Genomic DNA, 27,955 nt, shown 5'->3' with positions numbered 1-27,955 from the left:
ACTCTCCAGCTGCTTAGGAAAAAAAGATTACTGACCTCTGCTCCAGATGAGAGTGTAAGGAGAGAACCTGTCTAGATGCTCCCATTTGCTTTCTTACATCCCAAAAGGAGATGTCTTTTAACTGCAGGTTTCTGTCATATTGTCTGTAAGGAGGCTCAAAATAAACCTTAGTGCTCACTTACAGTTATTAAGTCATTCAGCCACCTTTTTACTCAGCAAAATATGGTTACAAAATGTTTGGTTCATCTGCCTTACTTCCCTCTTCGTGTGTGTGTGTGTGTGTGTGTGTGTAAGTTTTATTGATGGACTTTTTGAGTTTCTACTTTGTGTCTAGCATGAATAATGCTGCTGTGAACATTCCTGTAGATGTTTTTGTGGGAACACACATTTTCATTTACCTTGGGCGGAAGAGTGAGATTCCTGCGTCGTTATCATAGGGTAACTCTCTCTGACCTTTTGAGGAACTTTAAGACTGTTTTCCAAAGTGACAGCACCATTTTGTATTCCTGAGAGCAGTGTTTGGGGGTTCTGATTTCTCCATGTCCTACCAACACTTATTATAGTTTATCTTTTTGAGGATAGCCATCCTGCTGGTGTGTGCGAGTGTGCAGTAATAACTTTTTTTTTTTTTTTTTTTTTGGCCGTACCTGTGGCATATGGAAGTTCCCAGGCCAGAGGTCAAATTCAAGCCACAGCTGCAGCAACACCAGATCCTTAATTCACTGCCAGGACAGGGGTCAAACCCATGCCAAATGATACCTTCTTCTGGGTTTGATTATTAGCCTTTCCCTGGTAGCTAATAATGTTGAGCATTTTTTCATGTGCTTTTGAGCCATTTATATATTTTCTTTTGAGAGATGTCTATTCAGATCTTTATTTTTTAACCAGATTATTTGTTTTTATTTTAAGTTGTAATTTTGTTGTTGTTGTTTTGCTTTTAAAGTTGTATTGAAGTTTAATTGACTTACAGTGTTTTGATAATTTCTGCAGTACAACAAAGTGATCCAGCTATACATAGACAGAGTGCCCAGTGCCCAGCAGCAGGGCCTGACACACTGTACTTAGCGTTCAGTAAATACCTTCCCAAAGACTTAAGGGGCAGGTGATGAGTGAGGGAAGGAGAAAGGACTGATGTCCTTGAGTCCCAGGATCATTTGTCCCCATAGCACAGGCAGTCCAGCCCTAACACAGTCTTTCCTTCTTCCTCCCCCATCAGAGCGGAAACGCTTAGGCATTGGCCAGTCTCAGGAGATGAACACTCTCTTCCGCTTCTGGTCTTTCTTCCTCCGAGATCACTTTAACAAGAAGATGTATGAGGAATTCAAGCAGCTGGCTCTGGAGGATGCCAAAGAAGGCTACAGGTGAATGGGATCAGGGGTGGTGAGGGGTCCCTGTTGGGTCTGCTTCCAGAAGTATAATTGGAAATTTATTGTGTATATGCTTCATACTCTTTATTTCAAAAATGTATTACTTTTGTGTGGGTACTACATTTACATGATTGAGAACTCAAAGAGGTCAGAAGGTTACACAGTAAGACGTCTCCTCATCTTAGTTCCCCAGCCAGCTGGTTCCTTTTCCCACAGCCAGCAAGTACTGTTAGAATCTTGTGGATCTTCTCTAAAAAGGGAACTTTGCTTTATAAGTTCCCTTGTGGCTTGGTGAGTTAAAGATCCAGCCATGTCACTGCAGCAGTTTGGGTCGCTGCTATGGCATGGATTGGCTCCTTGGCCCAGGAGTTCTTGTTGTTTTGTTTTGTTTTTTAGGGCCACACCCATAGTATGTAGAGGTTCCCAGGCTAGGGTCTAATCAGAGCCATAGCTGCCAGCCTACACCACAGCAACATCAGATCCGAGCCATGTCTGCGACCTAAACCACAGTTCATGGCAACGCTGGATTCTTAACCCACTGAGTGAGGCCGGGGGTCGAACGCAACCTCCTGGTTCCTTATCACATTCGTTTCCACTGTGCAAGGACAGGAATTCCTGGCCCAGGAGTTTCTAAATAAATAAACAAAATTTAAAAATGCAAGTACTTTGCTTATTATGTAGGCGAGGGCAGACCTATGTAGTCTTCCACACACAACGTTTCACCCCTTTTGTTTACACAAAAGATGGTCTCTTTTGGATACTATTTTGTAGCTTTTTGCTTTTTTACTTATTTATTTATTTGTTTTTGGCCATGCCCACGGAATGTCTAAGTTCCTCGGCCAGCAATCAAGATTACACCTGAGCCACAGCAGTGACCGGAGCCACTGCAATGACAACACTAGATCCTTACCTGCTGTGTCACAAAGGAACTCCATTGCTCTATTTTAGAGATCATTCCATATCCATGTATAAATAACTTTCTTCTTCTTTTTTATAGCTCCTGTGGTCTTAGACTGTATGGATATACAATAATTTACTTAATTATAGACTGTTAGGGTGTTTTGGCTGCATCCATGGCATTCAGAAGTTCTGGGACCAGGGATTGAACCTGAACCACAGCAGTTACAATGCCGGATCCTTAACTCTGTGCCTCCAAGAAACTCCTAACCAGTCTCCTACTAATAGACACTTGAGTTGGTTCCAATATTTTGCTCTTTTAAAACAACAAAAAACTTTTAAAAAGATACTTTTTTTTTCCTCCCAAGTAAAATGTTCTCTCTGTAAGCAGTTTGTAAAGGGATAGCAATATTGAAAGAGCTGGGAGAGAAAGATGCCCTTCAGTCCAGAGACAACCAGTGTTAATGTTCAGTCGTATTTCGTGTATTTAGATCATGCATTGAATGCCTTTTTTATTTATGTCTTATTTATCATTTAAAAGAATGAGCGTTTTTCTGTGTCTTTAAGATATTTAACTTTTTTGTCTTCCTAGAGAAGACAGTCCATGTTTTTGCTGGAAGTTTAGAAAATAGAGTTAAAAAAAATTTTTTTTTTTCCTTTTGCTTTTTGTGGCTCCCCCACGGCATCTGGAAGTTCCCAGGCCAGGAGTCAAGTTGGAGCTGCAGCTGCCAGCCTACAATGCCACAGCTACAGCAACACCAGATCCAAGCCTCTCTGACCTACAGTCACACACTGCGGCGACTCTAGATCCTTAACCCACTGAGCAAGGACAGGGATCAGACCTGCTTCCTCATGGATACTAGTCAGATTCTTAACCCACTGAGCCACAGCAGGAATAGTCGTGTCCTGTCAGACTTTGTACACGTGCAGATATAAAATACATATTTGTTTACAAAAATGGACATTCTACATGTAACACTTCTCATTATCCATCAATGTATATTTACATTGTAATTTTTAATATATTTTGTTGTAAAGAGTTAACATGATTTTTCTTAACCACTTCTGCAAGACATTTAAATTTTTTTAATGCTTCTATGAGTAATTTTATACATCTATAAAATTCTAAATTTTGGTCATTTCCCTGGTATATGTTCCTAGAAATGAAATTTCTGGAATTCCCGTCGTGGCGCAGTGGTTAACGAATCCAACTAGGAACCATGAGGTTGCGGGTTCGATCCCTGGCCCTTGCTCAGTGGGTTAAGGAGCCGGCGTTGCCATGAGCTGTGGTGTAGGTTGCAGACGTGGCTCGGATCCCGCGTTGCTGTGGCTCTGGCGTAGGCTGGCAGCTACAGCTCCGATTAGACCCCTAGCCTGGGAACCTCCATATGCCACAGGAGCGGCCCAAGAAATGGCAAAAAAAAAAATTTCTGAGTCCAATAGATTAACAAAACTCCTAATTGGCATGGTCACATAGCTTTGCAGAGGGCTCATATCAGGGATTGACAAACTTTCCATAAGAGATACACAACAAATCTTATTAGGCTTTGTGGGGCATAAGGTATCTGTTGCAACTGCTCAGCTCTGCTCTTGTAGCAGAAAGCAACCAGTGTGATACTTCATAAGCAAGTGGGTATGGGTAGTGGGCTGTTAACTCATTTAGCCCAAGTTTGCTGGTTCTTGACAGACATTTAGATTCGCCTTTAATGTTAGCCTTCTCAAAGAAGGCTTACCATTTTCTCAATCCACTTGTTTAAACTGTTTCATAGTTTATCTAGAATCCAGGTACAGTTCCTGTTTTAGATAAAAAAAAAAAAAAACTGTGTCCTGGTTTTACTGACTTGTATTCTCCTACAGGTATGGTTTGGAGTGCCTTTTTCGATACTATAGCTATGGCCTGGAAAAGAAATTTCGGCTGGACATTTTCAAGGACTTTGAGGAAGAAACCGTGAAGGACTATGAAGCTGGTAAGAGAGTTGAGGCTCTTTGAGCCCTGGTCATCCTGATCTTATGTTCTCTGCCCTGCACTCTGCCTGGTCTGTATCACATCACACCTCCCTCTGTCAGCCACCCAGCTTCTCTCTACCTCTCTCCTCTTTCCCTGCAGGCCAACTCTATGGGCTGGAGAAGTTCTGGGCCTTCTTGAAATATTCCAAAGCCAAAAATTTGGACATTGACCCCAAACTTCAAGAATACCTCGGCAAATTCCGTCGCCTCGAAGACTTCAGAGTAGATGTAAGTGGAAGTCTCTCATCTTCCCCACCCTGGTTGTCCAGGAAAAGAAAACCGGACCAGAGATCAGGATACCTGTGTTCTGATCCCAGCTGTGCCACTAGCCTGGGGACCCTTCCCACTCCCGTTTGGGTCTTAGGGTTTTTTTGTAAAATGAGAGTGAGGAGTAGGTGGCGAAGGCTAATAGTAGGATATGTGGTTGCTCCTCCCTCCCCTTCATATGATGGATGTGCCTAAAACATCGTAATGCTCCTTCCTTCTTATCACGCAACCCTCCTTGCTGCTGTGCCTAGTTACAGCTGATTAATGACAGTGAGTACCCAGTGTTAATGTTTTACTCTTTCTGGGAGAGATAAGTTCCAACCGGAGAAGTTTATAAATTATATTCAGTTCTTTGCCCTTCCATCCACGTCTTCCTGACGCAGTGACTCAACAGTGACATCCAGTGGTGGGTCAGAGTTATTGCTACTGGTTCTTTGTAGGTGCTGCAGGGACCCCAGAGATAAGTAAGACTTTCTCCTTTAGAGAATTTATAATGTAGTAAGGATATGCCAGTCGTCTTAGTTCCTTGAAACCTTTTCGAAAAGAGCAAATAGAAGTAAATAATAGTTATTTAAAAATTGGTATTGATTGTTTACTATGGGTCAGGCACTGTGCTAGGCCCTTTACCTTGACCTTATTTAACCTTTTTAATGTGAAGCAAGCAGGGTTTATTGTCAGCATCCCTGTAGCAGTGGATGAACTGAACCCCATGGCCACCCATTGAAGTAGTGGCAGTGCTGCTCAGGTTGCCTGATGGGATGATGAGTCTATTGACTTCTGTCCTGAAAGACTTCTCTAGTACGGGCCTGGAGGGGAGCGCCTGTGTAGAGAAGCCTTGTAATAGGAAGACTTGTTGAGGGTAGAATAAGAAGGGCTCAGCTTTGGTGGCCAGAAAGGGAGGGAAGTGTCCTCAGGGTTACAGGACCTTTGGCAGTCGTGAGGCCAGACTGGATCCTAGTCTGACCCTTTGGGAGTTGCCACTCTAGCCCAGCAAGTTAAGGATTTGGTGTTACCGCAGCTGTGGCTTAGATTCCATCCCTGGCTGGGAACTTCCAGATGCTGTGGCTGAAGCCAAATCCGGAGGGGGTGGAGGTGGGAGAGGAGTGTCCTTTTTAGGGCCTCAAGGGGGATAAAGGCACACCTGGGCCTTCTGAACTGCGGAGTCTCAGCATATTGTAAACGACATTCCATTTATCATTTCTTGAGCAGTGACCCCTTCTTAGAAGGGAAGCAGAAACTTGTAGAGATAAAGTCCAGGACTTCAAAGGTAGATGGACCTGGTCCAGATTTAGTCTTCACCAGTTACAAATCATTTTTCTGTGCTTCATTGTCCTTATCTGTGAAATCAGATGGTCACGTGTCCATCAAAGTGACCATGAGTGAATACGTAGAAATCAGCACAAAGCTTGGATCTTGGTGTGGAGCTGTGCTCAGTGAGACTAGTAACTACTTCTGAGAGTTAGAAGCCTATTCATTATCTACCCTGGGAGCTGGGAAATAGGGGGCGTCTCTAAACAGCTCTGGCAAGCAAGGGGATGTGGATAGTGCTCCCTTATCACTTACGACTCCCTCCTCTGTTGCAGCCCCCCATGGGTGAGGAGGGCAACCACAAGCGACACCCAGTGGCATCAGGAGGTGGCAGCGGTGAGGGCAGGAAGCGGTGCCCCTCCCAGTCTTCCAGCAGGCCCTCCACCATGGTCAGCCAACCCCCCACACCACCTACCGGCCAGCCCACCCGGGAAGATGCTAAATGGACAAGCCAGCACTCGGACACACAGACTTTGGGAAAGTGAAAAGCCCCTTAGCTCTGGGGTCTGGGGGGGGAGAAGGGGTGGAGGGAGTAGATGAAAGTCCATGGGGTCCCCAGTCCCGGGAGAAGGGACAGAGGAGGGACAGGCCTAGGGTCATTAGCACGGGCCTTTGTGCTGAGTAGCAGTATGTACACCATTTGGGCTATCGGGTGCCCCTGGGCAGGAGCCTCCACACATCCCTTCCCCCTTCTCTCTCCATGACTCTTCTTCACATCCTAGCTTCGGGGGGAGGGGAAGGGGGAAAAGTTTTTTTTATATATATATACATATATATATATATATATCAAGTTTTAAATTATTGATAGCTCGTCTGGATTACCAAAATCACTCTGCAGCCCTGCCCGCGGCTGGTAGGCCGCAACCCACTTCCAGCCGCCTCCTGCTCCCCTTCAAGCCAACTATGCAGCCCACAAGAAGGCCCTGTGGGGCCCCATTGCCCAGCACTGTCCCATGGAAGGCTCTGGCAGCGTCCCTGGACCCCACGAGCACCGGCCCCTTGACCATCTGGGGCTTGCCGTCACCGTGTTCTCTCCCCGCCGTCCCCACCGCACCCTTCTGCCATCCTCTGGGAGAAGGAAACCAAAGGATCTAAAGGGGAGGGGCTCGCTCCACTCCCCTCTCCCCGTGCCCCTTACTCCCCAGCCCAGAAGGACGCTGCTCGTACCAGAAAAGACTATTGAAAGATGATTTATTTTATTTTTCTCAGACCTTTCCATCCTTGGGAAAATGGGGGGGGAAAAAAAAGATAAAATCGACCATAAAAGACCAAAAAAAAAAAAAAAAAAAAAAAACATCAGAAAACCCCCACCTAATCCACAAAAAAATATCTTTCCTCTACCCTTGGATTTTTTTTTTTTTAATTTTTTTTTTTTTTTGGTTTGTTCTTGGAAATAATATTTTTTTAAAAGTTGCCTTATTGTGGAGTGAGAATCTGAAATACCCAAATGCCTGTTTTCCTCGGTGGAGTCAACTTGAAGAGCTCCCACCTTCTCTGGATGTGCCTGGGCTGGATTGGCTAGGATCTTTCTCTGGACTGAGTTGCATGTACAGTGCCTCCTGCCTGTAGGCAAGAGAGTTGGGAGCGGCTCAGATCAGAGCCGTGCCTGAAATATCCCTGCTGTTGCATCATTTGAAGCTGACGTCCTGTGTCTGTACACTGCTGCCACTGTTGTGTCCTCGCTCTGCTTGCTGTTGCCTCACGCCAGGCCCCATCCTGTTGTGACACCCTTCATCCTACCCTTGGAACCCCAAGGCCAAGTTTGCTTCAAACTGTTGGAGGACAGCGTTGGCCTGGATCTGGGGCACACTCGTCCTCAGCTCGACCGTCTCCCCCACCTCAGAGGGGAAAACTGAACACTGGACAGCTGAGGCTTGGAAACATTTCTAAGTGTTGCCATGAAAGATTGGTGAGACCTCAAGGAGGCTTTGTCTCATAAAAGGTGGAGAAAGATGCCGTTCTCCCTCGGGCCGGGTGGGTATGCCCATCTTGTGTTCCCCTCCCGCGCAAGCCATTTCCACCCACCCTCCTGTGGACCCCACCTGCGAAGGAGACGAGGAAGCTTTGAGGGTGGGGGCGTCCTGCCGGTTGGAGAAGCCCCTTGGCAGGACGGCGTATGTGGACATGGGGTCTCCCCGACTTCTCTTCTCCAGCCACGGATTGCTTGGCTCGGGCTGTGACTGACAGTGGATTGGCTGGAGTCTCCTCGCATCCAAAGCTAGGGAGGGTGACTGAAGACCAACCCTCACAGACTGGGCCACGTGCCAGGTGCGGGTGTGATGACACATTTGCCCTGTGGTGGCAGTAGCCATGCACTCAGATTTCTTGGCGTTTTTTTCACTTGCTTCCTCTGTTGGGCCCTGAGGTCGGGAGGAGGAGACAGTATCTCAGGCTGGCAAGGGCTTGCCCCATCTTGGGCACTTCATTTCTTTGGCCGGTGCCCTCCCTGCATCTCTGTCCTCCCGGTGGTTAGTATGGGAAAGCCCATCTCAGTTCCTGTGAGCCAGTTGTCTTGAAAGCCAAGGTTGAGTGACCTCTGCTTTGACAGTGGGGTCTAAGGCCTCTCCCTGCCCAGTCTGGTGCCTGCCCCACAATGTACCAGACACTGGACTGTTGCACCCCGTCCTCTTTCCCTTCATTCCAACCCTTTTCCTTTGGGTCTCTCTCAGCCCTGTACTGTATCCAGCACCACAGAAACCTCAGTGTTTGTCCTCTGTGGGGTTTGGGGGCACAAGGAAGCCTTGGGGGTGTGGGGGTAAGGCTCTTAGCTAGAGCTTCCTCCCAGGCCTGGGGGCTGCCATTCTCTGCCTGATTCTCCCCACAGACACCCAAAAAGAGGCAGCCCCTTTGGGTGGGGAGGTTAGGACTTCATCTCAAAACAGGCTGAGGATGGGGGGAGGGGAGAGTGTTTTTCTTCCTTTTTTTTTTTTTTTTTTTTTTTTTTTTTTTCCTTTTGTAACATGTTAGGAGTTATTGTTGCGAAGAGTAGTTTACATCTTCACTTTCTGAAGACACTTGAATTTAGGACCGATGTATCTGTGACAAGCATGCCAGGAGTAGCAAGGGCCATCAGGGCTTGCCACTTCATACCCACCATCTTCCATGGGGAATCCAAGATCTGAGCAACAAAGCAACAGCCTGCCTAAATCCTTCTGTTCATCCCGTGCCCTCCCAAGATGGGTCCATGCCAACACCACTTTTGAGCATCAAACATCACAAGGTCTGTACACCTCAGCCGTGCAGAGGGGCAGGTTTCTCTCACTTGCTCCTAAATCCAGGAGTAAATGCACTACCATGTAGAGAAGGGCTGCCCCAGCCTGCACCCCCTTGGGCTCAGATCGAGGTGTGAAGCCCCCATGTCAAAGTTAAGTTTTTGTTTAGTTTTATTGTAGCTCTTGTTTTCCCTTTCCTGATAACTGATTTAACAAAAGAAAGCTGCTCAAAAAGTCCTGGCAGTGGGGAGGAGGGGCAAGGAGGAAACAGCTAGCTGGTGGGGGCGGGTGTTGGGGGCTGGTTGACAGCCTGGGTAGAGTGGTCTGGATCATCTGGTGCCCTCCCAAGTGGGACCCCGGAGTAGCTCCTGTGTGGAGGGGTCCCTGGGTTTGCCCCAGCCCCACTCTCTCCTTGAGCCGTGTCGACAGCAGAGGCAGAGAAGATGAGGATGCACAGCCCATTTCTGACTGGAGAGGAAAGCTTGTCATCTGGCTTTGCGGAGAAGGTTCCACTTATGCTCATAGTCCATTATCTTTACCGTGCTAGGATATCCCATTTAAAAGGACAAAAACAATGTAAAATACTTGAATGAGCTTGTATTATAACATTAATATTATTGAGAGTATCTGCTTTCCAGGCTGAAGTGATTCATTCATTATTCTAGTCCTGCTTTAGTCCTTTGTAATTTGTGGTAATTATGCTTTTCTTTTTAATACAAAAAAAATGTATAAAAATAAAAACTTGAAAAGGCAAAAGACTGGCTGGTCTCCCATGTGGGCCACAGCTGTGGGTGTGAGGGACCTGCAGTCTGGATGTGCACGTGAAACCTGGAGGGGCTCTGCCAGTGGCCGGTGGGGAGTCACCAAGGCAAGGATTCCTTGTGCAGCTCAGCCTCTCGAGCTTCCAGCTCTCAAGAGCCTTTGCCAGCCTTGAATTCATGTTGCCTCATGTCTCAAGAGATGCGGGGGCTACAGCCAGTGCTACAGACCAGACATCGGTCCAGCAGCCAGAATTTCAGGGTTTCAAGCACTGGCCGTGGCCCGGCCTTGTGTGGAGAAACCACCAGGAAGATAGAGCCGACGTCCCTGTGGGGTGTAAAGGAGTGAGTGACAAACCCTCTGGACTTTTGGGGTCCAGGTCTTTGCCTGGAGCCCTGAGGATTGACACCAGGGAAGGAAGGAACCATAAAGTCCCCCAACCATGACTGGCCCCTGGGCCCCTGTTGGCTTCTCCATGACCCACAAGGCCAGGCAGCAGCACTGGTGACATTCAGAGTGCCAGTCTGGCCATGGTGTGTGATTACAAAGGTATAAATGTGTTTTCTACTCATTCCCTCACAGCTGTGTGTTTCCCAGGCCGGGCACTTCAGCATCCTGTCAGAGATGGTTTTCTAGACGATTCCAGTGTGTGCCGAGTAGGTGGGAACCTTACTGCCACCAACGGCCTGAAGGACCAAAGGAGAGTCTAGGAGGTGGTGAGCGGGGCTTCTGCAGGTCTCCCGGGAAGAGAAAGAGTGTTAATTCACCCTCACTCCTCAGCCTGTTGGGAATACCCTGAAAGACCCACCCAGTGTTTCCTTGAGCTGCTGTGGCTCCCCGACGCCATGTAGTCGTGAGAGCCAAAGTGAGTCGCGTAGTGGAGAGAAAACCACAAGTGTCTACTGCAGTTTGAAGGACACCAGTTTATTTCCCTGCCTTCTCTCACCTTTGCATGTTCTGCTGGGAATGTTGAGACCTCGGCCTTTGCTTGAGTCTCTCTGGTACCCAATTTCAGACCCAGCCCCTCATCCCTCTGCGCCCAGACAGTACCCCAGATGCAAAGTCCTCACAGGGAGAAACACATCCCTTCTCCCACTTTCTCCTCACTCTTCACGTTGCCGAGTTCACCGATGGTGAGCCATTTTCCAGCTGTTTGTAGCATCGGGTTGTGGGTCAGGCCAGCAGCTGTGAGCACTTAGAGCACCGAGGCAGCAGGAGCTGCACCAGCTAAAGGTGAGCTATCCCAGGGAGGAGGGCGCCTCCTGGTGCACACCCGGCTGGCCAACTGGGCGGGTCCTCCGGGCACCAGGACTGCTAGGAAGAGGTTATTTGGATAGTTCTGCCTGGAGATCTGGCCCTGTCAAATGTTGCAAGTCCTTTATAAAATTACAGTGGGTGCTTTTCTGGGCAGAGCAGAACTGAGAGTTCAGGAATATATCAGAGTTAGAACTGATCATAGTGGTCTTTAAAGTTCATTTGTTCTTGGGAGCCCCACTGTGGGCACTGCTTCCACCTGGGCAGATCTGCGGTTTTGCTGTGTATAAAAAGGGTCACTGCCCAAATCGTCCTGAATCAGTGGTGCTTAACAACCGGTCCATCGTTGAGGGGAAAGTGACGACTCGCCCTTTGTTTAGCCATGTTTCTTGCCCTCTCACTGGAGGAAGAGGGTTCTAGGCCCTTTGGTCCTGCTTCACAGAGGCTGCTGAGGGACGGGCCTCAGTTGGGTGTTCCCACAAGTCAGCAATTCAGACTTTTCCCTCCATGCATGGAAGGGCCCCTAGAAGCAGGGCCACAGGGTTGGGCCTTTGGTTTCCGTGTGTGGCTGAAGGTACCAGGCTTGTCTGTACCTCTTTGGTACCTCAGCGTGGATCCCAGGAGGAACTCCTGGGGGTGGCTTCCATTTACAATGGGGGCTTGATCACATTACCTGTGTGTCTACTCGGGGGCAGAGGGGACTTGACCCCAGAACCACTGCCAGTGTGTCCTGGCCCTGGCCTGAGTAGAGTATGAGAGAGTTGTTTGGGACTCGGGGGGGAGGAGGGGGCAAAGCAGTGTCTTCTGGTTCCCCAACCCTGGCATCAGCCACAGCCTCCTGCCACCTTTGTCATTCCCTGTGTCTTCCCAAGGCCACAGGGAGTCATCTGGGATCTCTCAGATGCCTGGCTTCTTCCCTCTGACTGGCCTCCATTCCCAGAGCTACAAGTTTTCCTCTTAAACTGACCCCTCCCTGGACCCCTTGGAGGGTGGCAGGCAGTTAGTGTCCTGGCCCCATCCTTGGCCCTGCTTTCCAGGAAGGTGTCCTTCGCCTGCCCTCTTGGTGTCCTTGTTAGAGTGTGGGCCGAAGAGCAACCCAGAGGCCTCAGGCCACCTGGCAGTTCCCTGCTGAGGGGCCGGCCAGGGCAGCCCTCGGGCCATCTCTTACTCCATCTTCTTTGGGGGGTCGGGGATGCTCTCAGAGAGCGGGGTGAAGCCCAGCAGGATCGTGTGTCTCTCGTAGGCCTTGGTCTGCTTGAACACGGTGTCGGTCCCATGGAGGTGGTCCAGCACCCCCAGCACCCCGTAGCACTGGTTGAACCTGGAGCAGAGAGGAGGGTGCCGATGTCCTTTTCACCTGTGTGGTCTGGCCTGCGTTCTGAGCACTCAGCCGCTGCCCCTTCCCTATTCCCACCTTGCTGACCACCTGCCTCAGAGTAACCTGCGGGTATGAATGCACTCTTGGAGCCACTCCAGACTGAAAATCTACGTTCTTCCCCGAAAAGCTCTCTGTGATTTCACACATACAAGTCAGACCTGTGGCAGACCCAACTGACTCAGGTAGGTTCTGGGACCACCCCTATCAGAATCCCCGGGAACACTTAGAATAGAGCTTCCAGGCCCTGGTTCCCCAGATGCTTCATGCAATTCATTGTACTTGGAGTGTAACCCAACAGCCTGCAGTTGAGAAAAGCACCTCAGGTGATTGTGGTGCCGGAGGTTCCTAGCCCACAGCCTGCAGCCTTTCAGAGACTGTGCACTCGGCTGGAATCGGATGCAGGTATTCAGTGCCTACGTGCATTTTCTGACAATGCCCAAAGGGCCCAGGCCCTAATTCGGGTTAAAAACTCCCAGCCGCAGGAAGATCTAGTGTCAGGAAGAAGGAAGGGGGCAAGGTGACCTGGGTCCTGGGGGGTCAGTGTGTTCCTCATTTGGGGCACTTCTCCCTACACTAGGCTCACATTTTCACTGAGATAGCGGTGTCTGCTAGCAGGCACTCCGGGAGTAAAGGTGGAGGTTGTTGCCCAGGGACCAGAACGGGGGAGGGGGTGCCTTACTTGAGATGGTGGTAGTCATGGAATTCAGGTGAAGGCAGGAAGGGTAGGTGGTAGCCACAGTGGGAGATGATGGTGATGATGAAGGCCAACGAAAACCACACGGTGATGGAGGACAAGTGGGAACCCATTATGATTGGACCCACCATCGCCGGCAGCATGTTGGAGGCCTGCAAGGAGAGGGCTGTTTGAAGGGGATGGAGGGGACCCAGCTGTGTGTTCCCATCACTCCAAGGTGGTTCCAGGAAGACATCCTTGACTTAGATCTGGAGAAGATGAATGAGCTTCTGGACATTGATTTGCTGGAGTCCTTCAGCTTTGAAACATTACAAGTTATTAATTATTTGCACCTGAAGTTCTTCATTAGCAAAGTGAGGCTTTAGAAGGTTTGGGAGATGACTAAATGAGATAACTTATGTTGGGCATATAGAGTAGCCTGGCGGCCAACAATAAATGGTAGCTATTGAAAGGGCAGAAGAAAGAATTAGACTATTAGTGTAGTCTAATTCTGTGCAGGAGACCTTAGCTTAGAGAAGGGGCCCTCTGCCCTTTCCTCTGTGGGGAGCAGAGTTCTACTCACCACGTGCTCAACAGGGTGGGCATATAAAGAGATCACTCCAATAGGAGCTGTCCACTCGTGGTGTTTCTTGTGGATTTTCTTGTAGAGTGTTGGATGGTGAAGGAGCCTGGGAAGATAGTTAACAGTTAATAATTATCTGTCAACTCCCTCTCTCCCTCCCCCATCAGACCATGAAAATCCAAATTTGTAGGAACTAGGGGTTGTACATCCATGGAGGAAAGTTGATAGCACACCGGACTGATGCTCAGACACACCTGCCTTTGAGTGCTCTTGGTGCATAATTAGGGGGTGGTGACATTACCTCTCTACCTCAGGTGCATCAACTGTAAAACAGGGATGATGGGCAGAAGATTGAAGAAGGGAATGGATTCAACGGGACACTGCCCTGGCACACACACGAATGGAGCTTCTGGACACTCCTCAGTCTTCTGAAGGTGTCAGCTGTGGAACCAATGGTTGTCTCCCTGTTAACTAGTTCCCGGGAAGCTTTGGGGCCAGGGGTATGTTCCGGGGATGAGTGAGGCAGGAAGAGTGTGGAGCTGGCTGGGCGCAGGCAGCCCCTCACTCACCGGTGTGAGTAGTAGAACAGGACTTCCTCAATCAGCGTGAAGATGGCCAGCTCCAGGAGGAACCAGTGGAAGGTGGGGAGCTCTTGGCGGCAGGGGTCTCCCCACAACTTGAGGATGGGATAGAGGAAGACCAGTAAGGGCAAGGAGATGACAAACTGGTTGAAGAGAACCGTTTGGATAGCCTTGCGTAGCTTCACGGGGTCCACCTGCCGGAGAGAGGAAGGAAGGACAGAGGCAGACAAGAGTATAAGAAGTAGGAGTTCCTCTTCTAGGAACCAGGCTCCTGTGTGACCTGCTCAGGGGAGGCCTCCCTCAGGAGTAGATGCTAGGAGTGATGTCTGGCTGTAACTGGCAGCCCAGGGTGGAACCATCTGCTAACGCCCTGCCTTGGGAAACTCCCCTCCCCCAGCCTTAGTCTCTGCCTGAACTTGCCTTCTTCCTGCTTCTGCAACTTCCACCACTGTCCTCCCCCGTTCTCTGCTCCTGCCCAACTCCATGTACTCCTGGCAGGCACCTTGGGGAGCCTCCAGGGTGCCTGGAGAAGGCTCCTGGCCTGAGTCCTTCAGCCGTTAGCCCCTCATCCAGAGAGCCTTGATCACATGCAGAGTTGAAGGTCATCTGCCTCCTCACATGGTCCAGCCTCACTGGTCGAGGCCCAGAATGGAGACGGTTTGTGAGCCGGGGAGCTGCTACCTGGCCTCCTGAACAACTTGCTGTGGCTGATTCTTCCTGGGTTTCACGGTGGAGTTGTCAGGATGGGAACCTGTCTAGACCTCCTCTCCAGGTCATAGTGGACAGGTGGACCGCATGCTCCAACCCCAGCAAGTCTCAGTACCACAGCCAGCATTCCCACAGGTGTCAGTAAATCCCCGACCCTTCCATTTGTCAAAGCACTGGAGTTTCTGGAAATAGCCCAAGGCCACAGGCCGCTGGCTGCGGGTGGGCCAGGGGTATTTCTTCCTGAGAAATGTCCACAGGCTGGGGGGTTTCTACCCCAAGGTGAGGCTGTGTGCAGAGTGGTCCTAAGACTTCAGGCCTGCCTCTTCCTCCGAAGCAGAATTCACTCTCTAGACCTTGAATTCCATCTACTGGGTGAAGCCAAGGTCTGACCAGCCTGGTTTGAGAGCATCTGTAAAGGATGCCATCCACCTCTTCCGGGAAACTGGACCAAGAGGAAGGTGTCATATATGGTTATTCATTTTTTTTCATTCAGCTGATTTTTATTGCGTCCCCTCACTGTTACAGGCAGTGTTCTCTGGGCTGGGATGGAAGCAAGGAACAAACCAAGGATTGCTTCTCTCATTGAGTTTCTACTCTTCTCATTTTAAATAGAGCGGCCTTGGGCAGCTTTATTGAGATGATGAGTTCTGAACAAAGAGGTGAGGGTGGTGAAGGAAGCTGATACCTGGGGGAAGAGTTTTCAGGCAAGGGGAGGGCTGGCGGAAAAGCTCTAAGACAGGTACACTCCTGGCATCCTTGGCTGGAGAGGAGTGAGGTATGAGGCGGGGAGGAGGAGCCAGTGCATCTAGGGACGCACAGGCCCCTTTGAGGACCGTGTCTTTTACTCCAAGAAAAATGGGGATCATCATCCCAAGGTTGTGAGCAGAGAAGGGACAAGATCTTACAGGGCTGCTCTGCTGCCATGTCGAGAACAGATAGTAGGGAACCAAGAATAGAAACAGACCAGTTAGAATTACAAAGATATACAGAGGAGAGGATGATGGCCCAGAACGGGGAGGTAGCTGTGGAGGTGGTGATGAGACAGGGTGGACTCTGGATCCATTATGGAAATTGAGCCAATAGTGTTTCAGGTAGATTGGATGTGGAGCATGAGGGATAGGGTAGTCAAGGGTGACTGCAAAGCTTCTGGTCTGAGAGGCTCCCCAGCTCCAACTGGGGAGGCCGTGGGTACCAAAGGCTTTGAGGAGTGAGAGATCAGACTTTTCTCTTTGGGACGTGGGATTAGAATCCAGGCAGAGATTTCAGAGAGGCCACTGGATAGTTGAGCCTGGAATCCAGCAGAGAGCTCTGCCCTAGAGATAGCTATCTGTGAGCTGTAGGCATTGAGGTGGTGTTTAAAGTCATGCCACTGAGGAGATGAGGATGGAGAAGAGGACTGAGGCTGAGTCCTGGGCATCAGCGTTAAGAGGTTGGGAGATTAGGTTGAGGAAGAACCAGAAAGGAGACTCTGAAAGGGTGATCAGTGAGGTGGAAAGAAGGAACGTAGCCTTGGGAGCCAGTGTAAGAAGCTACAACCAGGATGGGAGTGAGCAGCTGTGAAAACGCCCCAGTAGGTCTAATGAGTCACGCCTTTGACACGAACACTGGTGACCTTGCTCAGGACAATTTTGGTGGAACAGAGGAGGTAAAGGCCTGATGGGAGGAGGTTTATACAGAAGGTGAAAGGATGGCTTTGTGATTGTTTTGGGAGATGCAGGCTGAAGGGTTTGGAGATTTATGATGTCTGAACTTAGTTTCAAATTATTAGGCCAAAAATTCTAGATGCATAGTTACATTTTTATATATAAAGAAAGCAGGAGTTCCTGTCATGGCACAGTGGTTAACGAATCTGACTAGGAACCATGAGGTTGCAGGTTTGATCCCTGGCCTTGCTCATTGGGTTAAGGATCCAGCGTTGCCATGAGCTGTGGTGTAGGTCGCAGACACGGCTCGGATCCCGAGTTGCTATGCTGTGGTGTAGGCCAGCGGCTACAGCTCCGATTGGACCCCTGGCCTGGGAGCCTCCATGTGCTATGGATGCGGCCCTGGCAAGGGGACAAAAAGGAGAAAAAAGAGAGAAAAGAAAAGAAAGAAAGAAAAAGAAAGAAAGCAAATATTGTAAAATATTTGAACTTGGCAGATCTAGGTGGTGTGTAAATGAGTGATAAGTGTACTCATTTTTTAACTTCTGTATACGTGTTTATAGTTTTTCGTAATTACTAAATGCTGGGAAAAAGAGAGGAATTGGAAACTGTATCGACAACTCTTTCAAAGAGCTTTACTGCAAAGAGGAACAAGAATATGTGTGGTAGTGAGTGTGGGAGAGGAAGCTAAGAGGTTTTGGTTTGGTTTGGTTTGGTTTGAAGCTAGGAAAAATTATAGGCTGTTTGTAATAAGACAGAAAGGTATAATCCAGAAGAGGAAAAGAAAAGAATAAAGGAAAGAGAACGAAGAGATGCTGGAGCAATTTCCTGGAGTAAAGAGGGGGTGATGGGTGTAGTGCAGAGTTAGTGGAGGACCAGGCCCTCATGGGACAGGGAGGGGATGGCCACCTGTAGTACCAGGTGGGTAGTGAGCATGTCTGGGCAGGTGCTGCCTGCAGGTTGAGCTGGTAGGCGGCTGAGGGAACTCTCTTCTGCCTGCTTCAATTTTCTTAGTGACGTAGGAGGCAAGGCCATCCTCTGGGAGGAGGTGAAGTGAAGGTGGGAGGTGTTGGGACTTGTGGAGGGAGGAGAAGGTGTGAACCAGCTCTCTTTCCAGGAGAGTGGGAAAGTAAGCAGGGCTTGCGAGAGTATCTTATGAATGTCATAGTGTTCAGGTCCCAGTTGAGGACCTGCTCCTAATGTCTTAGGTCAGGGGTCAGGCCTTTCTGGAATGGGTCAAAGACTAAACAGCTTCTGGCCTTCTCACGTGTGTGGCCACCTGAGGGGACACACAGTGTAGGAGCCCTCGCTTTCTTTCCTAGGAACGGTGTGACCTTGACCTCGTCACTGAACCGTTCTGAATGTGCAAAATGCTGTGAGACTTCCCTGGGTGGGAATTCACTGTAGACTGTGAAGTTTACTTGAGAGCTGATGTGGCCTAGCAGTTCAGAGCACAAGCCCTGGACCACACAGCCTTAGGGTGAATTATGGTTATAACCAATGTCACATCTCAAAGCCTCCATTTTCTCTTCTGGATAATGAAGATTATTAAAGTACTTGAAGACATGCATTTAGTCAGTGATGCCTGATAAGGAGGCTTCTGACACGTGAGATGTTCTCAAGGGCACAGCACTGGCTTCAACCCTTTGGCTCCGGTTCCTGCCTGCCAGGCTCAACCCAGGGGAAGCCCCTGGCTGGCAGTCCTGCCTCAAGTGAGGGGAACTCCTTCCAGAAGCTCTAGTTCAGGAAGGGATGGTTCTGAAAGCCTGGGTCAAGGGCACTACTTCTCAGCCACTTGGCTTTCCAGAGTGCAGGCTACAGAACTCCCTAAGAGCCAAGGTGATTCACCCAGGTACCTGGCAGATCATTAAAAGATGATTGTCTTGTCTGGGAAAAAAAGCCAGCCTGTGGTTTGGGTGGAGCTGAGGAGAGAAGTCTGGCTTTAAGAAACAACTTCTTCTTTGTTGTATAGGAGAAGTTTTCTAGGGGTTACTGGAGCACCAAGTTGGCAAGTGGGCTGAGGGAGCATTGGGCACTGGGGCTTACTTCCCAGACGTGTGTGATTCAGACATGTGCCCTTGGCCTTCCTGTCCTTCTGGGCCAGGAGTTCCTGATCAGTAAGGCCTGGGCCTTTTTGCCATGGATGAACTGTGCACTGTTGGTTGTACTGAAAATCTGGGGAGTTCCCTTTGTGGCGCAGTGGAAACTAATACAACTAGGAAACATGAGGCTGCGGGTTCGATCCTTGGCCTCGCTCAGTGGGCTTAGGATCCGCGTTGCGGTGAGCTGTGGTGTAGGTCACAGACGTGGCTCGGATCTGGCATTGCTGTAGCTCTAGCATAGGCTGGCAGCTACAGCTCCGATTAGACCCCTAGCCTGGGAACCTCCATATGCCTCCAGTGCGGCCCTAAAAAGACAAAAAAATAAAAGATGATTGTCTTGTCTGGGGAAAAAGCCAGCCTGTGATTTGGGCAGAGCTGAAGAGAGAAGTCTGGCTTTAAGAAAACTTCTTCCTTGTTGTGTAAGAAAAGTTTTCTACAGGTTACTGGAGCACCAGGTTGGCAGGTGGGCTGAGGGAGGCAGTGGGCACTAGGGCTTACTTCCCAGGCGTGTGTAATTCAGACACGTGTGCTTGGCCTTCTTGTCCTCCTGGGCCAGGAGTTCCTGATCAGCAGGGCCTAGGCCTTGTTTGCCATGGATGAACTGTGTACTGTTGGTTGTATTGAAAATTTGGGGAGTTACTGTCGTGGCACAGCGGAAACTAATACAACTAGGAACCACGAGGTCTCGGGTTTGATCCCTGGCCTTGCTCAGTGGGTTAAGGATCCGGCGTTGCGTGAGCTGTGGTGTAGGTGGCAGACGTGGCTCAGATCTGGCATTGCTGTGGCTCTGGCGTAGGCCGGCAGCTACAGCTCCAATTAGACCCCTGGTGTGGGAACCTCCATGTGCTGCAGGTGCGGCCTTAAAAAAGCACAAAAGACAAAAAAAAAAAGAAAAAAAATTTGGGAAGGAAGACCTGATTAAAAAATAACCACCACCCCCACATTCAGAATTGATATTTTAAAGGGCTTAATCCATTGTTTCAGCAACTGCTATCCATGGTTTCAGCTTCTAGGCTTTGCTGTCCCTGCTCCTGTAGATGAGCGGGGAACTGCCTGACATCTCTGGGATGCACTGTGCCAGCCACACTGAGACAATCATTTCTGTTCCTAAAATGGTGAGCACAGTGCCCTGGACCATCCCAGGCAGGTAGAGAGTGAGGTCTGGGAGTCAGAAGACCAGACATTGACCTTGACTGATGGGCTCTGAGATTTGGACCATATTATGTCCTCTCTCTAACTGCCAAAGAGGGGGATGTGGCTCTCAATAGCCATGGTCTCTTCTAGGCCAGCCGGGAGCATTTTGAGAGTGTGGCTTTAGCCCTTATTTTCTGTGCTTTGACCAGGAGAAGCTGCAGCAACACTTACAGGGTCATTCTTGCCGACCTGAATTCGGTAGCGGGAGATGAAGTTAGGCTTTCCAGTTGTGTCAACCACCAGCAGAAGTCCACTAAAGCTCCAGAAGAAAAAAACAGGTACCTGGGTGGCACCTAAGTTTTGGAAGCAGAAGGAAAATGTCAGGGCAACCTCAGGAATTGGAAGCCTATCTGTTTCCCGAGGTAGTGACCGAGGCTGCATTTAGACAGACCCTTGCCAGGGAGGTCTTGGTGCTTGGGGACAACAGGCCTGACTTTAGTCTTGGGGTGACAGACTAGCTGTGGGAGCTGGGACAGGTCGCTTAAGGGCAGTCTCTATTTCTCCTCTTAGTTATGAAATGGGGATCACAACCTAAGTGGATAGAGACTATACGATACAAAATGATGCTAAGATGTGTGATGTAGTCTAGATATAAATGAATTTCAGTTGACATTTGCGAGTCTGTGCCCACGAGCCCTTTAAGAATTGCCGAGGACAGGAGAAGCCAAAGAAGAGCTTGGTGTGGTAGGGCGTGTGGCTGACAACAGGCACTCAGGCCCCTAATCCCCGTGGACATGACATGAACAAAGGGACTTCAGGCGTCCAGTCAGCCTCTGTCAAAGAGGAAAACCCGTCTCCTAGGGGCTTCCATTGGAACCATCTTCAGAGCTTGCCCTCTTGGAGAGTCAAGGTCCAGGCCATTGTGGTAACAGCTCTGAGAATTCCTCTTGGACTTTGTTGAACTCAACTTTTCCCGTGTTTCCTTTACCCAGAACTCTGTTTTCTCAGAACATCTCATAATAGGTTGGCCTTGCATCCCTGTTTGCCCAGGATGGTTTCAACTTACATCTGGCATTCCAGCCTCATTATTAATAACCCCTCCTTGCCTCTCACAAATGTCCCATTTGGATGACAGATCATATGGCCATACCATCCATTAGCCTCACAGCACCAGTGCTCTGCAGGGTATTTTAGGTAATGCTGATCAACACTTCAAATTCAGATACGACCTTTGCTCACGTCCCACTTTTCCATAATGTCACATCCCAAGTATCTCTGACCTCTCACTGTGAACAAATAAGTACTTTGTCCCTCCCTACTGACAGTGATTCCAGGGACGTTCGTTCCCATGTTACCATGCAGAGGCTCACCGACAAGAGTGAGAGTTCTGAGCCCTAGCGTAGTTTCCCATGCCTGGGGACCTAGCATGGGGGGGAGGAGCCCATGGAGCATTTGGCATTGAGGGCCAGTGGGGCTTGTGCATAGGAGCTCCATGGGACTGGGGGAAAGGGAGAATCCATTCTTGAAAGGTGCACACAGGCTTTCATGTGCACTGGATCTCAAGGCAAAGCAGACACTCCAAAGGAATCTGGGTCAGACCTGACTTTAGTTCTTGGAGGATCTCCTGGAAAAACAGGGAGTGACTGGAGATTACCAACTTCCATGAAAGACTTTAGACTGATGATAGTAAAGATGATTCAAGATCTTGGAAATAAACTGGAGGCAAAGACTGATAAATTACAAGAAACATTGAGCAAAGAAATAGATTTAAGGACTAAGCAAGCAGAGATGCAAAATAAAATAACTGAAATACATTCACTAGAAGCAACCAACAGCAGAATACAGGAGGCAGAAGAACAAATAAGCAAGGTGGACAGACTAGTGGAAATCACTGACATGGAACAGAAAAGAGAAAAAAGATTGAAAAGAATGAAGACAGTCTAAGAGAACTCTGGAACAACATTAAATACACAAACATCCATATTATAGGGGTGCCAGAAGGAGAAGAGAGAAAGGGTCAAAGAAAATATTTGAAGAGATAATAGCTAAAAACTTCCCTAACATGGGAAAGGACCCACTCACTCAAGTCCAGGAAGCACAATGAGTAACATATAAAATAAACTCAAGGAAGAACACTCCAAGACACATATTAATCAAACTGACCAAAATTAAAGACAAAGGAAAATACTGAAAACAGGGAAAAGAAGCAAATAACATACAAGGGAACCCCAGTAAGGTTATTAGTAGATTTTTGAGCAGAAACTCTGCAGGCCAAAAGGGAGTGGCATGATATACTTAAAGTGATGAAAGGAAAAACCTCCAACCAAGATTACTCTACTCAGCAAGGCTCTTGTTCAGATTTGAAGGAGAAATCAAAAGCTTTATAAACAAAAGTTAAGAGAATTGAGCACCACTAAACCAGCTTTTACATCAAATACTAAAGGAACTTCTCTAGATGTAAAAGAAAAGGCCACAACTAGAAACAAAAATACTACAAATCAGAGTTCCCATTGTGGCTCAGTGGTTAACGAATCTGACTAGGAACCATGAGGTTGTGGGTTCCATCCCTGGCCTCACTCGGTGGGTTTAGGATCCAGCATTGCTGTGAGATGTGGTGTAGGTTGCAGACGCGGCTTGGATCTGGCATTGCTGTGGCTCTGGTGTAGGTGGGAGGCTACAGCTCCTATTCAACCCCTAGCCTGGGAAGCTCTATATGCCACAGGTGAGGCCCTAAAAAGACAAAAAAAAAAACCCAAAATAACAAGGCTCACCAGTAAAGGCGTACATACATTAAAGATAGGAAATCATCCACACACAAATATGCTACAAAACCCAGAAATCATGAAAAGAGGAGGGTACAAATGCAGGACACTGGAGATGCACTTGCATTAAGAGACCAACAACTTAAAACAATCATACATATATTCTATGATTCTATACCTGGCCTCGCTCAGTGGGTTAAGGATCTGGTACTGCAGTGACTGTGGTGTAGGTCGCAGACGTGGCTTGGATTTACATATCAATAATTACCTTAAATGTAAATGGACTAAATCCCCCAACCAAAAGACCTAGACTGGCTGAATGCATACAAAAATAAGACCCATGTATATGCAGTCTTCAAGAGACCCACTTCACTTCTAGGGGCACATACAAATTGAAAGAGGATGGAAGAAAATATTCCATGCAAACAAGAATCAAAAGAAAGCTGGAGTGGCAATACTCATATCAGACAAAATAGACCTTAAAGGAGTTTCTGTCATGGTGCAGCAGAAATGTATCTGACTAGGAACCATGAGGTTGTGGGTTTGATCCCTGGCCTCACTCAGTGGGTTAAGGAACCAGCATTGCCATGAGCTGTGGTGTAGGTTGCAGACACAGCTTGGATCTGGCGTTGTTGTGGCTGTGGCATAGGCCAGCAGCTGTAGCTCCAATTGGACCTCTAGCCTGGGAACCTCCATATGCCACAGGTGTGGCCCTAAAAAGACAAAACAAACAAACAAAACCTTAAAGAATATTATAAGAGACAAAGAAGGAAATTACATAATGATCAAAGGATCAATCCAAGAAGAAGATATAACAATTGTAAATACATAGGCCCCCAACATAGGACCACCTCAATATATAAGGTAGCTGCTAACAACCTTAAAAGGAGAAATTGGCAATAACACAATAACAGTGGGGGACTTTAACACCCCATTTACAGCAATGGACAGGTCATCTAGACAGAAAATCAATGAGGAAACAAAGGCCTTAAATGATGCATTAGATCAGATGGACTTAATAGATATTTACAGAACATTCTATCCACAAGCAGCAGAATACACATTCTTCTCAAGTGCACACAGAACATTCTCTAGGATAGATCACATTCTGGGCCACAAAGCAAGTCTCAGTAACTTTAGGAAAACTGAGATCTTATCGAGCATCTTTTCTGACCACAATGCTATATAACTGGAAATCAACAACAAGGGAAAAAACTGCAAAAAACACAAACACGTAGAGACTAAACAACATGCTCCTAAACGACCAATGGATCACTAGAGAAATCAGAGGAAATTAAAAAATACCTAGAAGCAAATGACAACAAAGACACAACAATCCAAAACCTATGGGAGGCAGCAAAAGCAGTTCTAAGAGGGAATTTTATAGCAGTCCAAGCCTACATCAGGAAACAAGAAAAAGCTCAAGTAAACAACCTAACTTTACACCTAAAGCAACTAGAGAAGGACAGACAAAACCCAAAGTTAGCAGAAGGAAAGAAATCATAAAGATCAGAGCAGAAATAAATGAAATAGAAATGAAGAAAACCATAGACAAGATGAATGAAACTAAAAGCTGGTTCTTTGAAAAGATCAACAAAGTTGATAGACTCATCCAGAAAAAAAGAGAGGACTCAAATCAATAATGTTAGAAATGAAAAAGGAAAAGTTGGAGTTCCCGTCGTGGCGCAGTGGTTAACGAATCCGACTAGGAACCATGAGGTCGCGGGTTCGATCCCTGCCCTTGCTCAGTGGGTTAACGATCCGGCGTTGCCGTGAGCTGTGGTGTAGGTTGCAGACGCGGCTCGGATCCCACGTTGCTGTGGCTCTGGCGTAGGCTGGTGGCTACAGCTCTGATTCAACCCCTAGCCTGGGAACCTCCATATGCTGCGGAAGCGGCCCAAGAGATAGCAACAACAACAACAAAAGACAAAAAGACAAAAAGACAAAAAAAAAAAAAAAAGTTAAAACAGACATCACAGAAATACAAAGGCTCATAAGAGACTACTACATGCAACTACATGCCAATAAAATGGACAACCTAGCAGAAAGGGACCAATTCTTAGAAAAATACAATCTTCCAAGACTAAACCAAGATGAAATAGAAAACATGAATGGACCAACCACAAGTACTGAAATTGAAAACTGTAATTTAAAAACTTGTGGAATTCCCATCAGGGCTCAGCAGTTGATGAACCCATCTAGTAGCCATGAAGATGCAGATTCAGTCCCTGGCCTTGCTCAGTGGATTAAGGATCCAGCATTGCCATTAGCTGTGGTGTAGGTTGCAGATGTGGCTCAGATCCCAAGTTGCTGCAGCTGTGGCGTAGGCCAGCGACTACAGCTCCAATTTGACCCCTAGCCTAGGAACTTCCATATGCTATGAGTGCAGCCCTAAAAAGACAAAAAAATAAATACAAATAAAAACAAATTTTAAAAATTCCAACAAACAAAAGTCCAGGACCAGATGGCATCAGGCAAATTCTATCAAACATTTAGAGAAGAGCTAACACCTATCCTTCTGAAGCTATTCCAAAAAATTTCAAAGGAACACTCCCAAACTCCTTCTATGAGGCTGCCACCACCCTGATACCAAAACCAGACAAAGATACCACAAAAAAAGAAAATTACAGGCCACTATCACTTATGAACATAGATGCAAAAATCCTCAACAAAATACTAGCAAACTGAATCCAAAAATACATTGAAGGGATTGTACACCATGATCAAGTGGGATTTATCCCACGGATGCAGGAGTTTTTTCAACATCCACAAATCAATCAGTGTGATACACTGCAATGACAAACTGAAGAACGAAAACCATATCCTCTCAATAGATGCAGAAAAAGCTTTTAACAAAATCCAGCACCTATTTCTGATTAGAAAACCCTCCAGAAAGTGGGCATAGAGGGGACCTACCTCAACATATATGACATAAAGCCCATATATGACAACCCACAGCTAACATCATTCCCAATGGTGAAAAGCTGAAAGAATTCCCACTATGATCAGGAACAAGACAAGGATGTCCACTCTTGCCTCTACTATTCAATGTAGTTTTGGAAGTCCTAGCCACGGCAATCAGAGAAGAAAAAAAAATAAAAGGAATCCAAATTGGAAAGGAAGGAAGAAGTAAAACTATCACTATTTGCAGATGACATGATGCTATACCTAGAAAATCCTAAAGATGCTACCAGAAAACAGAGCTCGTCAATGAATTTGGTAAAGTTGCAGGATTCAAAATTAATACACAGAAATTGACTGCATTTCGGAGTTCCCATCATGGTGCAGTGGAAACGAAAAAAAAGAAATTGACTGCATTTCTATACACTAACAGTGAAAGTTCACAAAGAAATTAGGGAAATAAGCCCATTTACCGTTGCATCAAAAAGAATAAAATACTGGAGTTCCCATTGTGGCTCAGTGGTTAGTGAATCCAACTAGCATCCATGAGGACACAGCTTGGTTTCCAAGTTGCTATGGCTCTTGCAGTAGGCTGGTGGCTACAGTTCCAATTGGACCCCTAGCCTGGAAACCTCCATATGCCACAGGTGCAGCCCTAAAAGACAAAAAGACCAAAAAAAGAAGAAAAAAAAAGAAAAAGAAAAGAAAGAAAAAGAGGAGTTCCTGTCTTGGCACAGTGGAAATGAATCCGACTAGGAACCATGAGGTTGTGGGTTCAATCCCTGGCCTCACTCAGTGGGTTAAGGATCCAGTGGTGCCATGAGCTGTGGTGTAGGTCATAGATGCGGCTTGGATCTGCGTTGCTGTGGCTCTGGCATAGGCCAGGAGCTGTAGCTCCAATATGACCCCTAGCCTGAGAACCTCCACGTGCCATGGGTATGGCCCTAAAAAGACAAAAAGCCAAAAAAAAAAAAAAAAAGAAAAAGAAAAAGAATAAAATACCTAGGAATAAACCTACCTAAAGAGACAAAATACCTGTACTCTGAAAACTATAACATGCTGATGAAAGAAATCAAAGTTGACACAAACAGATGGAAAGATATGCCATACTCTTGGACTGGAAGAATCAATATTGTCAAAATGACTATACTACTCAAGGCAATCTACACATTCAATGCAATTACCAAGGAAATTTTTTACATGACTAGAACAAAACATTTAAAAGTTTGTTTGGAAGCACAAAAGACCCAGAATAGTGAAAGCCATCCTGAGAAAGAAAAATGGATCTGTGGTGTTGCTGTGAGCTGTGGTGTAGGTCACAGATGCAGCTTTGATCCAGTATTGCTGTGGCTGTGGTATAGGCCAGAGACTACAGCTCTGATTGGACCCCTGGCCTGGGAACCTCCGAATGCCACAGGTGCAACCCTAAAAAGACAGAAAGTCAAAAAGAAAAAGAAAAGAAAAATGAATCTGGAGGAATCAGGCTCCCTGACTTCAGACTATACAACAAAGCTATAGTCATCAAAACAGTATGGTATTGGCCCAAAGACAGAAATATAGATCAGTGCAACAAGATAGAAAGCCCAGAATTAAACCCACACACCTAGAGTCAAATAGTCTATGACAAAGGAGGCGAGAATACACAATGAAGAAAAGATAGTCCTTTCAATAAGTGGTGCTGGGAAGAATGGACAGCTACATGTAAAAGAATGAAATTAGAACACTGCCTAATACCATACGCAAAAATAAATTCAAAATGGATTAAAGACCTAAATATAAAACTGGATACTGTAAAACTCTTAGAGGACAACATAGGCTGAACACTCTGACATAACCACAGAAATATCTTCTCAGCTCCACCTCCTAGAGTAATAACAATAAAAACGAAAATAAACAAATGGGACCTATTTAAACTTAAAAGTTTAGCAATCTTTGGGATTATCACTGACATAAATTTTAAATCCTCATTCCTTGCAATAATAAATTGTGAAGTACCAAAGTAAAGGACAGAATAAAAGAAGGAGAAGTAAGCAATAACCATGTACTCAACCCTAAGCACTAGCGGTCTGGGACTCTTACCTAGAATGAAGAGGGTCCACTCCTTCCCTTCAAATGTAGACAGCAGCCTCTCCCACTGGGCTTGCCAAAAGTAGCCAGAAGCTCCCCAGAATCTCTGAAGATGCCTTAAAAAAAAATTCACTCATGTTTCTGGATGAAGACTGGTGGGCACACAGATCCCTAAATCCATGCTCTGCCCCCTGACTCCTCTGGGCGGCCCCCAGGTTCTGAATTAGAGCTCACCATGTGACTGAGTTCCAGAAGGCTACCAGCAAGAGAAGGCCAGAGCCCAGGATGAAGGCCGTCCTCCTCATGGAGCCCCAGACGTGTCCTTCCTAGAGAGAACAAGCCAGCGTCAGCC

The 27,955-nt window shown here is 47.3% G+C and overlaps 2 protein-coding genes and 1 long non-coding RNA gene across 5 annotated transcripts in view; 2 read left to right on the top strand and 1 right to left on the bottom strand.

Moving 5' to 3' along the window:
- LARP1 (La ribonucleoprotein 1, translational regulator) overlaps positions 1-9,814 on the top strand; it is a 93,489-nt gene extending 83,675 nt beyond the window's left edge. For all 3 annotated transcript variants that reach the window (XM_085001891.1, XM_085001890.1, XM_021076708.2), the window contains exons 16-19: positions 1,217-1,361; positions 4,122-4,231; positions 4,372-4,499; positions 6,122-9,814. In XM_085001891.1, coding sequence (XP_084858017.1) covers positions 1,217-1,361; positions 4,122-4,231; positions 4,372-4,499; positions 6,122-6,331 — 593 coding nt within the window. In that variant the 3' untranslated portion in view covers positions 6,332-9,814. The remainder of the gene's footprint in view (positions 1-1,216; positions 1,362-4,121; positions 4,232-4,371; positions 4,500-6,121) is intronic.
- A 585-nt stretch (positions 9,815-10,399) lies between these two features.
- Positions 10,400-14,205, top strand: LOC146395680 (uncharacterized). Its single transcript, XR_014831025.1, has 3 exons — positions 10,400-10,682; positions 12,315-12,631; positions 14,020-14,205. It is a non-coding gene; the product is annotated as an uncharacterized LOC146395680 (long non-coding RNA).
- FAXDC2 (fatty acid hydroxylase domain containing 2) overlaps positions 10,721-27,955 on the bottom strand; it is a 30,965-nt gene continuing 13,730 nt past the window's right edge. Inside the window, exons 3-9 of the mRNA XM_005672602.3 lie at positions 27,838-27,929; positions 27,616-27,719; positions 20,105-20,226; positions 14,275-14,480; positions 13,706-13,811; positions 13,129-13,295; positions 10,721-12,392 (exon numbers count right to left, since the gene is read on the bottom strand). Coding sequence (XP_005672659.1) covers positions 12,236-12,392; positions 13,129-13,295; positions 13,706-13,811; positions 14,275-14,480; positions 20,105-20,226; positions 27,616-27,719; positions 27,838-27,929 — 954 coding nt within the window. The 3' untranslated portion in view covers positions 10,721-12,235. The remainder of the gene's footprint in view (positions 12,393-13,128; positions 13,296-13,705; positions 13,812-14,274; positions 14,481-20,104; positions 20,227-27,615; positions 27,720-27,837; positions 27,930-27,955) is intronic.

This window comes from Sus scrofa, chromosome 16, assembly GCF_054392235.1.
Source record: "Sus scrofa isolate SSC_HxYL_T2T_F1_AM1 chromosome 16, Sscrofa_HxYL_maternal_Yorkshire_Landrace_v2.0, whole genome shotgun sequence".
In the NCBI taxonomy this organism is placed as follows: domain Eukaryota; kingdom Metazoa; phylum Chordata; class Mammalia; order Artiodactyla; family Suidae; genus Sus; species Sus scrofa.
The sequence above is the reverse complement of the archived record's forward strand: the minus strand, read 5'-3'. Positions and strand labels throughout refer to the sequence as shown.